This window comes from Pseudoliparis swirei, chromosome 24 (assembly GCF_029220125.1).
Source record: "Pseudoliparis swirei isolate HS2019 ecotype Mariana Trench chromosome 24, NWPU_hadal_v1, whole genome shotgun sequence".
Classification (NCBI taxonomy): Eukaryota; Metazoa; Chordata; class Actinopteri; order Perciformes; family Liparidae; genus Pseudoliparis; species Pseudoliparis swirei.
Genome location: NC_079411.1, coordinates 20,444,335 through 20,457,705, shown reverse-complemented (window position 1 = coordinate 20,457,705; position 13,371 = coordinate 20,444,335). Strand labels below are relative to the sequence as shown.

The following is a 13,371-nucleotide window of genomic DNA, read 5'->3' as shown; positions in this document are numbered from 1 at the left end:
AGAAGGATCTCTTAAAAGTATTTCCTTTCTTCCTTCTCTCTCTCTCTCTGTCTTCCCATTCCTCCGCCTGCTTTCCCCCTAAAACTTATGAATGGCACCCAGTCATAAATGGCTGGGCCGTAGGAATCAACCCAGCTATTATGTAACTATACTCTGGTCCCAGTTTGGCCAGTGTCCAGCACTCGAGCTTCCCTTTCAGTCTCTCATCTATTCCTTGCTTCAGACAGGAAGTCCACCAAATGTGTGTGTTTGTTTCTTTTTGCATGCGGCTGTGGGTGAGAATGATGCTCTTGTGAGCACATCATGTTTGTAGCATCTGGTCTGCTGTGCAGTGAAAAGCTTGAGTGGGAGATGGCACTTCTATCATCTGCGGTGCACCGTTTAGTTAAGGGTCTTTCTGCAGACTTTAACAAAGCTGTATGCCTGTATGAATACAGCTTTTGTCCCACTGACAGCAACAGTGTATGATGTCCACATCGCACACGTGATAATTAAGATACACAAGTGGTTGATTGGACTTGACAGGAGTGCCCAACAGAAAAGTGCTTGTCAATCCGTCGCTCTGTTTTTATCGAATGTTTTTTTGGTTTCTTTATGCTGTCCTGTGCGGTGCAGATGGAGGCTTTCTATTGCTCAGCTGATGTTAAATCGGTAATGGTGCGACAGATGAGTCATAAAGATCTGAAGGACTTTAGAGTCTTCCGCTGTGGATCAAATGACACATCGTGCTTATCTCTCAATATGCGACTATCACTGCTGCTCCACTTATTAACACCTTTGTGATTAATCTAAACACAGCGTGATGCTATTGTGCTCTTTGACCACACACTAGAATCCAACTTTTATTTTGGGGTTTTACAGCATGTTTGGATGTTAAATGCTCCTCGTCAACATCAACAACAATTTACTCATTTGTTTGCACATATTTGTAACGTGAATACTGTAAACAGTCTGTTGCTTCTACCGTTTGTTAAGTCTAAACATAGAGGGCCTTTGGAAGGTTATTCTGTTACTTTGCCTAGTTTGGGGTTTTAATATTAAATTCAAGCAAATCATTTGTTATTTTTATTAGGACTGCACGGTGGTGTAGTGGCGAACACCAAACAGCCTCACAACAAGATCTGAGTGGCCCCTTTGGACAATAAGTCCAAGGAGTTAAAAGTTCATGTAAAAGCCTTCGAGACTTTAAAATGTAACCAGTGCAAGCGGCTTAAACTGGTATGATGTTAGAAGATGAATGAGGATAACGAACCCTCTTTGTCCTTCAGTATTTGTTTGGTTCCTTAAGTCTTTGTTACCTGAAGATTTTTTTGACTGAATTTTTGTCTGATGCTGTTATTCTACCTTTCCTTTTAAACTCAAATCGGTTTAATTCAGTCTGGCTTTTAATGGGTATTTTGTGATTTATCACAGTTGAATAACAACACATTTTGTTTTCTCTCGGTTTAGTTTTATTAAGGCTGTTGTAACTTCCCAAATTGCTTTTTTAGACACATTGTATAATATTTCAATGGATTATTTAGTCTTCTTTACAGTGTTGTTGATCACATCCCTGATTGGGGTTTCCTGATAATCACACGCAATCTATTTGCTCATCCTTTCATTTCTGTTATCTTTTGTTTGCGTCTGTCATCCAGAGGAGATCGTGGAGCGGCTGCGGGCTAAGAAGGAGGAGGAGCTTGAGGAGGTGAAGAGACGGGCTGCTGAGGAGTCGCAGAAAGCGCGGCTGGAGAAAGAGAAGGAAGATGAAGAGGCCAAGTTGAGGGAAGATGGGCAACAAGAGGCTAATGTCAAAGAAGCGACCGAAGAGGAGGAGACAAAAGAAGAGACCATGGAAGAGAAAAAGGATGTGGAAGGTAATTGTGATGTTGGTATTTCACAAAGTATTCTTACAAACACGATTAAAATATGTAGCCCAAAGTAATGATAATAGTAGTAAAAATATTGTACGGTCTGGCCTGAAAAGCTGTTTGTCTGGGTCTCGATTCCTCTATTCAGTTCTGAAGAAAAGGACATCATCACAATGGTGTGATTAGTTATTGATTTTAAGAATCATTCCTGTTGTTATTTGGCTCTGATACCTATAAGCAATGCTGTGCTCTCTCAAGATGAGCTAGTTTGGTACTCATGAAGCATAACGTTACATTTAAATCTGTGACTTGCTGGATATGGTATATACGGTGCAATAAAGAGGCCCCTATACAGAATGATAACGCATGTATTGCATGTGCAGCAGAACAAAACACTTCCATCTTTGGGAAGCGTAATGGCCTCGAGAGTATAAATAATATAAATGCCTAGGTATTCCAATACATGCATGATTGCATTCACTAAAGGTAGTAATGCAGCTAAGTGTAAGCTAACTAAGGTAGCTCTGCCAAATGTGCTGATTTTTTTATTATTGATGATTGAAGGATATTTTAGAAGCAACCATTACTGCTTCTCTTCATTGTCTCCCAAGTTTTCTATGCAGTATACCATAATATCCACAATATTTACAACATTGCTGCTGTTCACCTGTAGTTGTTGAAGCTCCACCCACTGGCCAAGATGGCAGTAACTTCTCAGACGGACCTGCACTTCCAGCAACCTCTGCCCCAACACAAACCCTCCTCACCACTGTGAGCCCGGCCTCGGAGGCTCCAAAGCCCTCGGCCACCACAGAAGCAGCTCTGATAGCGGGATGTTCCCATATGAAGGTCTCTAACAACGGCGAAGGTATACAAGGACATTTTCGGGGGAAGTTGACCTCATTGGGATTTTTTTGGGTGGGGATCTGCTTAACTGTCACAGTCCGCAACTTTGCAGAATTGTGCGATGAAGCTCATCGCAGTGATGTGTTTGTTAGCGCCGGTGCTTTGGCGTTCCTCTAACCATTTCTCAGCTGCCTTCTTCGCATGTGGCTCTCAGTCCTTCTGCTGGCTTTTGTGTTCAATTGTCACATTTTTATTTCTTGAACCTGGCGTCAGCCGTGGAACAACTCCAGCCATTGTGAACTTGACCTCTTAAATGCTCATGCTCTCCCTTTCTCTAAAGAGCTTAGAAGCTGATTGCATCGATTTGATTTGCAATCAGATGGCATTGTCACCGCACTCGGCATGATTAGAACCGAGCCTCGCACAGCATTTACATTGCCCGGCAGAATATTTCTTCTCAATAAGCTTTTCCTCGGCTGGTTGCTTGTAAACCTCTGATTAATAAGCTTTCTGTTTTGATAGTGCCTTTGTTGAAAAACTGCACATATTCATCCTGAATGATTACAGAGCTTCACCTTTTCCATGTTGTGGTCGGTGTAGTTGTGTAAGCCTTTTTGGAGCCTTCCCTATTCTTGCCTGGACTGGTCGCCAGTTGCTTTCAAGTGTCCCATCCCTCCATGTGTGCTGGTTATTTGGCGCATGCATTCAATGGGACTCATCAGTAGAGGGAGCTGTAGCCTTTACTATTGAAGATCTATCCAAGAATGTTTCTATCTTCATTAAGACTACGCTTCTACTCTGTGTTCATTTTTGACAGTCTGTTATTTCTAGATCAGAGAATTCAGCCGTACTTTGCCGGTGTACTTAACGATGTCTCAGATTATGAACAACACAATCCAGACAAGCTGATCTTGTTTATATAACGGTTGAGCCTCTTTTTGATTTTTGTTGTTGTCTGTGTAGCAGAAAACCCATCATCGGGTTCTGTCCATGCCGGTGGAGATGGCATCCCCAGCCTGAGCCAGCCATCCCAGACCAGCGAGGAGAACAGTAACGGCAGCACGGGAGCCAGGGCCCAAGGGCCTGAACCTCCAGACCTGGCTGACAAGTCCTCCCAGTCATCCCTGGCCAGCCTGGATGACACAGGTCGGACCTCATAATGACATCTAATTTTAGCTTTAAATTTCTGTTGTACTGTTGAAAACTGTACTCCTCTGTACTCGGTTATGTCTAGCAAAGAAGATCTTGATCTTAATGACACTCCTTAAGTAAATAAATGTGAACTTTGCGAGCCTAAACTAATGACAGAAACACAACTGTCCTCTATATCGTACTAGTCATCTACACAATTTATATCCCATTAAATAGGCCTGAAAACTGACAAGAAATCACATGATAGTTTTCTTTGAATGAGAAACAACGTTTTTAGTTACTTGTGTTACGCAACCTCTGTTATGAGGTTATCTCTTTCAGTGATCCTTGCACATCATAGACCCTTTCGTAGACTTTATAACAGTCTAAGACTTGGCTTTTTTTGGTCTTTCCAGGAGACTGTAAAGCAGACGGCGATACGGGTCTCTGCAGTAAGAAGTCTGCAGCCACTCGCATGGTGACCCGGCTGAGGAACCCAGAGAGTAAACTGAGCCAGATGAAGAACCAACAGGTGGCTGCTGCTGTTCATGAAGCCAACAAGGGCTTCAAGGAGGGCAAAGAGGTGAGGAAAACCATGGATGATCATGCTTCTGCTCTCTTTTCACAAAAATAAAAGCCTGCATAGTGTCAAACACACAGGTGCACAGGGTAGTGTATGTTTTAAAGGCTTCTGCGAAAGAATTCGAGATTTAGCTTACAATCTTTTATACGTTGTCCCTAACTAACGTGTTACATGTTAAAACATAGGACTCTACTATGGCTCATTTCAAGTCTGCAAAGTCACTGTCTGTAATGAATCCTCATCTCAAACAATGACGTTGCAGACGTCTCATTGTATACAGAGAATAGAAAAAGATGGGAATATGAAGGCAGTCTTTAACAAAATGACTTGTATCATTTTCCCTGCCTCTACAGGTATTAGTAGTAAATGCACAAGGTGACGTCACCCGTGTGAGCACGCGGGGCAAGGAGGTGGTGATGAAGGGGACACTCAGCCAATTCTTTAAGCTTGGCCAGGAGGGGAAATACCGCGTCTATCATAACCAGTACAGCTCCAATACTGTGGCCCTCAACAAGCACCAACACAGAGAGGTAGGTAACACGACAACTTGTTGTTATGAACCGATATTGAATGGGGCACTGAAATGTCCCCGGTCTTTGAGATGCTTTGACTTAATCCCTCTCTCAAACCTACTTTATTTGTCTTTTCATCAGGACCACGACAAGAGGCGGCATCTTTCCCACAAGTTCTGCATGACGCCTGCAGGAGAGTTTAAGTGGAATGGGTCTATCCATGGCTCCAAGCTGCTGACCATCTCCACACTGAGAATCACTATCATTCAGCTGGAGAACAACGTTCCTTCACCATTCATGCACCCCAACTGGGCCTCACACAGGTACTGATTCAGGCACTGTGAAGTCCGATACTCGCTTGGCTTGCTATGTGTTTTAGAAACCACACAAAATGTTCTGTAAGCTGTCAGTCTTGTTGACGTTGGTGATGAAAGAAAGGTCAGAATTAAATCACTTTTACAAAAATAAAAGCACACCCTAACACCGTTTCTTTGCTCGATTTGTAGGACCAATTGGATCAAAGCCGTTCAGATGTGCAGTAAAGCCAGAGAGTTTGCCCTGGCTCTGGCCATCCTGGAGTGTGCCATCAAACCTGTGGCCATGCTCCCTCTCTGGAAGGACTCACTGGGCCACACCAGGTAGTGCAGTGTGTTTGTATGTTTACTGTACATGCTGTGTACACACGATACATATTCAGAAATCTGTGCTTTTCCTATGTGATGTAATATCTCTACACGTATAAACAAAATAACGATTATCGTTCCACAATTTCATTTGAAATTCAAGATTTTTATATGCAGTGTGTATTCGCCGTGTACACAGGGGTTGTGTTGTTAGTTGAGCAGATCAGATCAACAGGCCCACCCGAGCTGTGAGGCATAATATTTAGACTACAAGTCCACTACCAGTGCCACCCACCTCTGCCTCTGCTACCGCTTTAACACCACAACGCCCCTTTAAAGAGGTGATTGTCCAAGATTTTGTGTGCGAGTGTTTGTGTGTATGTGTGTGTGTGTGTGTGTAACTGAACTGTGAGCAAAGTAATTGAGAGAGATGGAGACAATTTTGTGTTTAATTGTGTTGTGTTTAAGAGCAACTATTATATTTTAAACTTTAGTCAGTGATTTATTTATACTTCTACATTTACCAAGAAGCTTTCCAATTGTTTACTCACACATAATAATAATAATAAGAAAAATAATTATTTACATATTATGTTTTTCCAAAATGGCTGATGAGATGAGCTGAAGTGTTGACAATATACACAAGATACGTGTGGTAGTCTTTGTGGAAGGAGGATCAAATGCGGATAAACTTTAAGAGCAGCAGTATACTGTATGACAATTAAATAAATGTTTTCAGGTTAAACCGCATGACATCCATAGAGCGTGAAGAGAAAGAGAAAGTGAAGAAAAGGGAGAAGAAGCTAGAGGACGAGGAGACGATGCAACAGGCCACTTGGGTCAAGTACACCTTTCCAATTAAACACCAGGTATGTGCATCCAAATGTCAGAAGTTAGATATTCTATAGTCATTAATGCACACCAGGATACATTCTGAAGATATCAGATTGAGATTGGACCACCATCGATGTGCATTTCTACTCTTTATTGGCCACGGTCTTTTGATTTTTTTTGTTGACTGCATGCCGGACATTTTTACATGCCATTAAAACCTTTGTTTACGCACAAGACGATACAAATCCACTCCCCATGTATGAGCATCGAAAAGCACACAAGGCACCAACACATGCTGGGAGATAAGATATTCCGTAAATGCAGAGACGACTTGATTTGATAAGTTATCGCCACCCAAACTATTCTACTTCTGCACATCAATTTACAACTATATTGATAATGACAATACTATTTTATTCTGGTGCACTTTAAGATTGAGACTTTGCTGCCTGGTAATCTGAGGCATTGCTTTGGGAAAACCCAGTGTGTATGTTGTGTGTTTGCGGGGGAGTAACCATCAAGGGCTCTTTGATGCAGCAAGTTGAGTTATGATGTGAGTAATTTCCAGCAGCAGTTTGTGATCAGTGGGTGAATAACCTTTCAACTCTCTTTATGCCTTTGCGCTCCCTGTTTTATCTGTTTCTCCCAACTCACTTTTCTCCTGTGTTAACTTTTTAAAATCTTTTATTACTTCTTTATCTCTCTTTTTACTAATTTGTTTTCTACTTTCTGGTCCTATTTGAAGGTGTGGAAGCAAAAAGGAGAGGAGTATCGCGTTACGGGCTATGGGGGCTGGAGTTGGATCAGTAAGACTTATGTGCAGCAGTTCCTCCCCAAGCTTCCCGGAAACACCAACGCCAACTACCGCAAAGAACTGGAAGGTCTGAAATGGGAGACTTTTTGGGGTTTTCGGTTTTCTATAATGTAAAGTCTCTTTGACTCTAAGAGGGAATTAGTCTCTCGCTCGGTAATCTCAACAATGTCATTGCTCGACATTCTGTGAATTAGGCATGTTTTTTTTAATGTGGATGTCATTGAGTTGACTCAAAGTGAGAATCAAAGATCTCATAAATAATTTAAATTCTTGTTTATTCTTACTGATAGTTTATGTTCCTGCTTATTCTTTTACCTTTGGCTTCTACCAATTATTTTAAATGTCCAGCAAACCTGCAGATTAACTGCAATGTCTAAAACATGTTCTTTATGTAATTGAAGTTGTGATTATTTTTCTAATTAATTCATTGTGTTTTCCAAAGATGCTAAACTTGGCAAGAAATGTACTCTGTTGGATTTGAGTCGACACGCCAGTGTGGCTGCACCAGAAGCCCCGGGACCTGCTGTGTTGAGCAGTGAGGCAAAAGATCAGGACTCCTCCAGTCTCTCCAAGCCTGCACCAGATCCAGATCCTTCGATGTCTGTTGAAGATGTGGAATCTAATGAGAGGATAGAAGAGGAAAAGAAAGATGGGGTGGATAAAAAGGCAACGTCTGAGTTGTCATCAGAGGAATCGCCTGTGGTGATGGAGGTGGACCCCACCGACTCACGATCAGAAGAGCAAAGTATGACAGAGTGACACTAATTTGCACTGTATTAATTTGCATGTGGCTCATGAGTTGTGCTTTATTTTAAACGTATATACAAAGTTTATAATTACAACATTTACTTCACCATTATGTGTCCTTCCCAAACGTTTTCAACTTGATTGTAAGAAGAATTGTACATAAATACATATTAAAATCTGAATTAATTTTCTCTCCAGGGTCCAATATTCAGGAGGAAAAGGCCTCCATAAAGCAGGAGTCGACAGAGAGTCTGACGCGGCCCTTTAACTACGATGTAGTGGATGTCAGCAAGGGCTTCCTCACCCACATTGCCTACAAGAAGAAGGTCAAGTCCTCCAAACTGGACATCCTGCTGGAGCGACGAGTGAAGCAGCACGTGATTGAGGAGAGGCAGCGGCAGCAGGTGTCTGCCCCCAACTGTCAGACTCCCGCACCAGTTTTGTCCATTTCTAACGCTGCGCTGATCACTCCAGTCCGACCGCGGTCACCACTCAAGCCCCACACTCTCGCTCAGACACAGCTTGCACTGGGCAAATCTGTGAAGGTGGAGGAGAAGTCTTCCACAACACAAACTCCGTCGGCAGGAAAACTCGCAGAGGGAAAGGTCGAAGGGGAGAGTCCGGCTGAACTCCCTAAAGCTACAGACGAGACTGTCCCTCTTCCTCTTCCTTCTCCCGTTACAGACTCAACACCCAAAGACAGTTGCAGTACAGGTATACAAAACCAAACCGCCTCCATACCGCAGGTATTGGAGGCAGACTTAGTGGAAAGGACTATGGGGCCAAAAGAAACTGATCAGATCAAAAGAGACTGTTCAGGGCAAGAGGGCGTCACGCTGCCTGGTGTACATGAAGCAACAGCAGGGGGGATTTATGGCTCTTCAGAGCGACAAACGGCCAGTGTACCATCAGATGTTACCAAGGCTGCACATATGGAGAACACAGGGACTGAGGTACCCGACTTAAAAACAGACTCTCTAAGAACCTCATGTGTTCTTGATCAAATAAGCAATCAAAACACATCTCCTTCTAAAGTAGGTATTCAGCAAACCCCAAGTTCAGCGCATTCAGGTCCAGAGGAAAATGGCACAGGGCTAGAGGAGAACCAAGAAAATACACATGGCGGTGGACAAGGTAGACCCGAAGGCAATAGCACTCCCAAGCCAGTTTCTCCTCTCCCTCAGGTAAATGGTAATGACGGCTTGGGTAGTGAAAGCATGTTGAGTAATAATGGTGTGCTTACCAATAGTCCACAGCCCAAAGTGAACAGCATAGGTAACATCGAAGAGCAAGGGCTGGTTGTCAAGGACGGCGCACAGCCAAAGCCTTTAGTGAACGGAGATTTGGCTCTCCTCAATAATTGTACAGAGGTTGGGGGCAATGGGCCGAGCCTCGCTTCTAAGGTAGAGGTAGAGAGCAAGACAATGAAGTCAGAGCAGGACTACACACCTCCCCTGAAGATGACGAGGCTGGAGAACAACATAGACGCACTTGGAGCGAATGCTCAGAGCACTCTGCAGCGCAGCATCACATTACCATTTCAGTCAGCAGAGACCATGCCCAGTCCGGCCATCAAGATCATCAGAATGGCACCATCTCCTATACCGTCAGCGGAAGAGTCCAGTCTGAGCGGCGACTTCTTGGAGGAGATTCGCTCCGACTGCGGGACGACAGAGCCACTCAAGACCATTATCACCCAGGTAACCACGACGTCCACAACCACCACAACGGTCGTTTCCACAGAGATGAAGACGGCTCAAGTGCCGTCGAAGGCATCTGGAGTGACTGCGAAGGCCGTGGCGTCGACCACAGAGAACAGTGCGGTGTCCACTCTGACCACCGTGACCAAAACAACTGTGACCAAAATCTGTTCACCCGGTCTCGATGGTCAGTCGGAGGACAGCAAGAGTGAGATAGTGACGCAAGAACAGAAGACGGCGCTCTCGGCCTGCATCAGTAAGTCAACGAGGGACACCATGGGTAAGACCTCCCTCACGTCTGTCACTGTGAGCCTCGAGGACTCCTCGTCGACAAAGGGCCGCGTCCGCCTCCTCAAGTTCTCCCGCGCCAAGAAGATGCGCTCGGACACCGCGCTTCCTTCTTACCGCAAGTTTGTCACCAAGAGCAAGCGCAAGAGTATTTTTGTTCTGCCTCACGACAACTTGAAGATGCTGGCGAGGCGAGGCGGATTCCGCGAGGTGTCCATATTTAACTACAATGCCAAGCCAGCGCTGGACATCTGGCCGTATCCTTCACCCAGGCCCACGTTTGGCATCACCTGGAGGTAAGCACGCTCAAGCTTCTCAACCATCAAAACCGCAGGCATTGTTGAATGTTTTCATTCCCTCTGTCCTTGTGCTTACTGTGCATTTCGGCAGTCACTGACAAAGTCGCCGGTTAAGTAGCACTAAAGTCATTCTTTGCATTTGTCCCATGTTAGCGTCGGTGATCAGTGGGAAGCATTCTGTGGCAACGTTTGTGGCCAGTGTCTTGTTGAAGGGCGTTGGCTGCAGTGTAACCGTCACGCTGTGTCGGGGGTTAAAAAAAACAAACATCAGAGGAAACCAATGCTTAAAATAGACACCTTGGATCTTGTACACACAGACAAACACAACTTTATTCCAAATGCATTTATCATTGATATCCTTCACCATGACGTAGATATCGAATGACAAAACAAAGCCAGTGTCGCTTTGTACCCCATAGTTTTAGACCAATCACTTCTTTAGCAACTAAGAATGTACATTTGTGATATTTACAACAGCAGGAATAAGGCTTCTAGTTATGTCACTTCTGCAGCCAATGTAAGCCCTCTTCTGGTTTTGTCACAGTGCCCTGTCCTGTTTTGTTTTTCATTATGTCGCCCTCCCTGCTGTTTGTGACTTTGGCCCAGTGTGATGTTGTGGCTCTGATCCTGGTGTCACACATGTTATTTCAACTGGACCTCAGATCTGAAGCAGTCGTGAATCACCAGGCAGACAAGAGTCAGGATGTCCATGTTATGCAGTGACTCAGACCTGCAAGCCAGGGATGTTTTCCTGCAGGTGGCTTCACATGGGAAAGGGAATCTCTACCAAACCCCAAACACACACAGCCGCGTGGAAATGTTTTTGTAGATTTGTTAAACGAGTGCCAAGTTCTTTTTTTTCTTTTTTATATCTGTCATGGCCATAATGATGCACAGAAGGAATACTTCTGCTCTCAGATCAGTCAGTCTTTAAAATAGTTCATTACATATAAAAGGTCATGCACAGCTGAGACATGCGAACTTAACACAGAAGTACCGCCCCCCTCGCTGTGAGGGGACAGTGCTAGCCACGACACCACCATGCAGCCCCAGCATATACAATTATTATTAATATGGCAGCCCTTGTATTGAAACAGTCCTGAGGGTCCAGCAACACCACCAAAAACCTCAGTCTGCCTCTTCCTGTCCCATGATCATGCTCCAATGTGTTTTCTGTAACACACCGGGGGAGTCACGGGTGGCCAGTTGCCTGACACTAATGAATTGCTTGACACCAGGGTGGGGGCAGAGCGGGGCGCCAACATTTTTTTTATGTGCAGGTGCAAAGCTGTAAACGACACACAATACTTGGACAAATGTTTATATGCTCCTATAAATATATGACTAGTACTTGAACCTCTGGGTTGTGTTACAGGTATCGCCTGCAAACGGTGAAGTCGTTGGCTGGTGTGAGCCTGATGCTGAGGCTCCTGTGGGCCTGTCTGAGATGGGACGACATGGCCGTCAAACCATCCGCTGCTGTCGGCACCACGAGGACAGGTACAACCCCCCCAGCCCCAGCCCCACCCCACCAACTCACCCAAACCATTCAACCGCCTCCAGACAAAGATGTCCTTCACCCGGAGATGATGGTGCCGTTTGCTAAAGAACTAATTTTCTGGATAAATCTTCAGCTTTATTTATACCCATATTCCTATATTGTTGATGGTAGATGCAGCTGGTGTTTCTACTAATATTGACCAACTCTAAGCTGGTGATCAGAAAACTGGAGCATTTCCGCGGTTCAGCAACGTTCTTCCTGTATTTGCTCGGTTGTCCGAGAGAAAGCTATAAACATGTTGGTCTGAAAAGACAAAGACCATCGTCTCATGTAGGCGCCACTGTGTTTCTGTTGGAGGGCTTCTCCTCCATCTTCTCGGGCTCTCCTCCTTGTCACCTTACCAACCCAGCTCTATCCCCCACTCAATGCCACAGAGACATCGGACACTGAAATCACCACCACAGAGATCATCAAGCGCCGCGATGTGGGGCCCTATGGCATTCGCTCAGAGTACTGCATCCGCAAAATCATCTGCCCCCTGGGAGTGCCTGAGACTCCGAAAGGTTAGAGGCACTTTTTATTCCTGACACTGTAGAAGATAAAATGATAAATCATTCGTGTCTATTTCTATAAATCAGTTGCGTTGCCCCTTATTCGTATTGCAGTGTTTAATAATTAGACACAATAAAACTGATCTGTTCTTGTTCCCTGAACATCCCAGAAACCCACACCCCTCAGAGGAAGGGGCTGCGCTCCAGTGCTCTGCGCCCCAAGAAGCCTGAGCCCGCCAAGCAGACGGGACCAGTGGTGATTGAGACCTGGGTGGCTGAGGAGGAGCTGGACCTCTGGGAGATCAGAGCCTTCTCAGAAAGGTCAGAGGGTCAAGCATGCCATGCCTACATTAAAAAATATGTCAAACTGGAGAGTCCAATTTTATTCAGGATGGTGATTTAACTGTTTCAGTAGCGAAGTCCAAATATATATATATATCCCCTTCAAATTACTTCAGTCTAACTTTCTTTGTTTTTTACAAATGTTTGCTCCATCTTAAGCTTGACGTTATTATTTATTTGTATAGGGTGGAGAAAGAGAAAGCTCAGGCAGCAGAGCAGGCCAAGGTGAGTGTGGTTCAGTTACGCAGTATTTCCACTAAATGTTCTCTCTTTTTTTAAAGTTTTTTAACTTAGGCTTGCATCTTACTTTTCTACTCAACTGATTTACTCTGTCATGGGTTCCTATGTTAATGTACCGAATTACTCTTTCTCAGAAACGCCTGGAGCAGAAAACGGGCATAGTCACAACGACCCCAACAGGGACCCCCGCAACACCTATCGCCACGCCCAAAGTCATCATTGGTTCACTGTCAGGCCAGGGCACCCCCACCACCAAGGTGGTGCTGTCCACCAAGATAGGCACCCCCGTCACATTCCAGCAGAACAAAAACTTCCAGCAGTCGTTCGCCACCTGGGTCAAGCAGGGTCAAAGCACACAAGGTACTTTACAGAGGAGCGTTACTAATAGTTAGCTGTACTTAAGTCTGGAGGAGTGTTTGAGAAGTACAGGGTACTCTTTGTTCTTACTTAAATTAAGCGGCAAGGCATGTGAGAACAAATCATTACACGTGTGTTCACAATACGCCATTC

The 13,371-nt window shown here is 44.6% G+C and overlaps 1 protein-coding gene across 4 annotated transcripts in view; it reads left to right on the top strand.

The window, feature by feature from the left end:
• Positions 1-13,371, top strand: part of LOC130190644 (nucleosome-remodeling factor subunit BPTF-like) — a 39,906-nt gene that overhangs the window by 10,711 nt on the left and 15,824 nt on the right. For 3 of the 4 annotated variants that reach the window (XM_056410161.1, XM_056410159.1, XM_056410162.1), the window contains exons 5-20: positions 1,638-1,856; positions 2,524-2,718; positions 3,660-3,842; positions 4,244-4,410; positions 4,764-4,940; positions 5,064-5,245; positions 5,429-5,560; positions 6,285-6,414; positions 7,125-7,260; positions 7,636-7,938; positions 8,139-10,224; positions 11,603-11,727; positions 12,163-12,291; positions 12,450-12,600; positions 12,807-12,846; positions 12,996-13,221. In XM_056410161.1, the coding sequence (XP_056266136.1) occupies positions 1,638-1,856; positions 2,524-2,718; positions 3,660-3,842; positions 4,244-4,410; positions 4,764-4,940; positions 5,064-5,245; positions 5,429-5,560; positions 6,285-6,414; positions 7,125-7,260; positions 7,636-7,938; positions 8,139-10,224; positions 11,603-11,727; positions 12,163-12,291; positions 12,450-12,600; positions 12,807-12,846; positions 12,996-13,221 (4,581 nt within the window). The remainder of the gene's footprint in view (positions 1-1,637; positions 1,857-2,523; positions 2,719-3,659; positions 3,843-4,243; positions 4,411-4,763; positions 4,941-5,063; positions 5,246-5,428; positions 5,561-6,284; positions 6,415-7,124; positions 7,261-7,635; positions 7,939-8,138; positions 10,225-11,602; positions 11,728-12,162; positions 12,292-12,449; positions 12,601-12,806; positions 12,847-12,995; positions 13,222-13,371) is intronic. The other variant, XM_056410160.1, reaches the window with a different exon arrangement.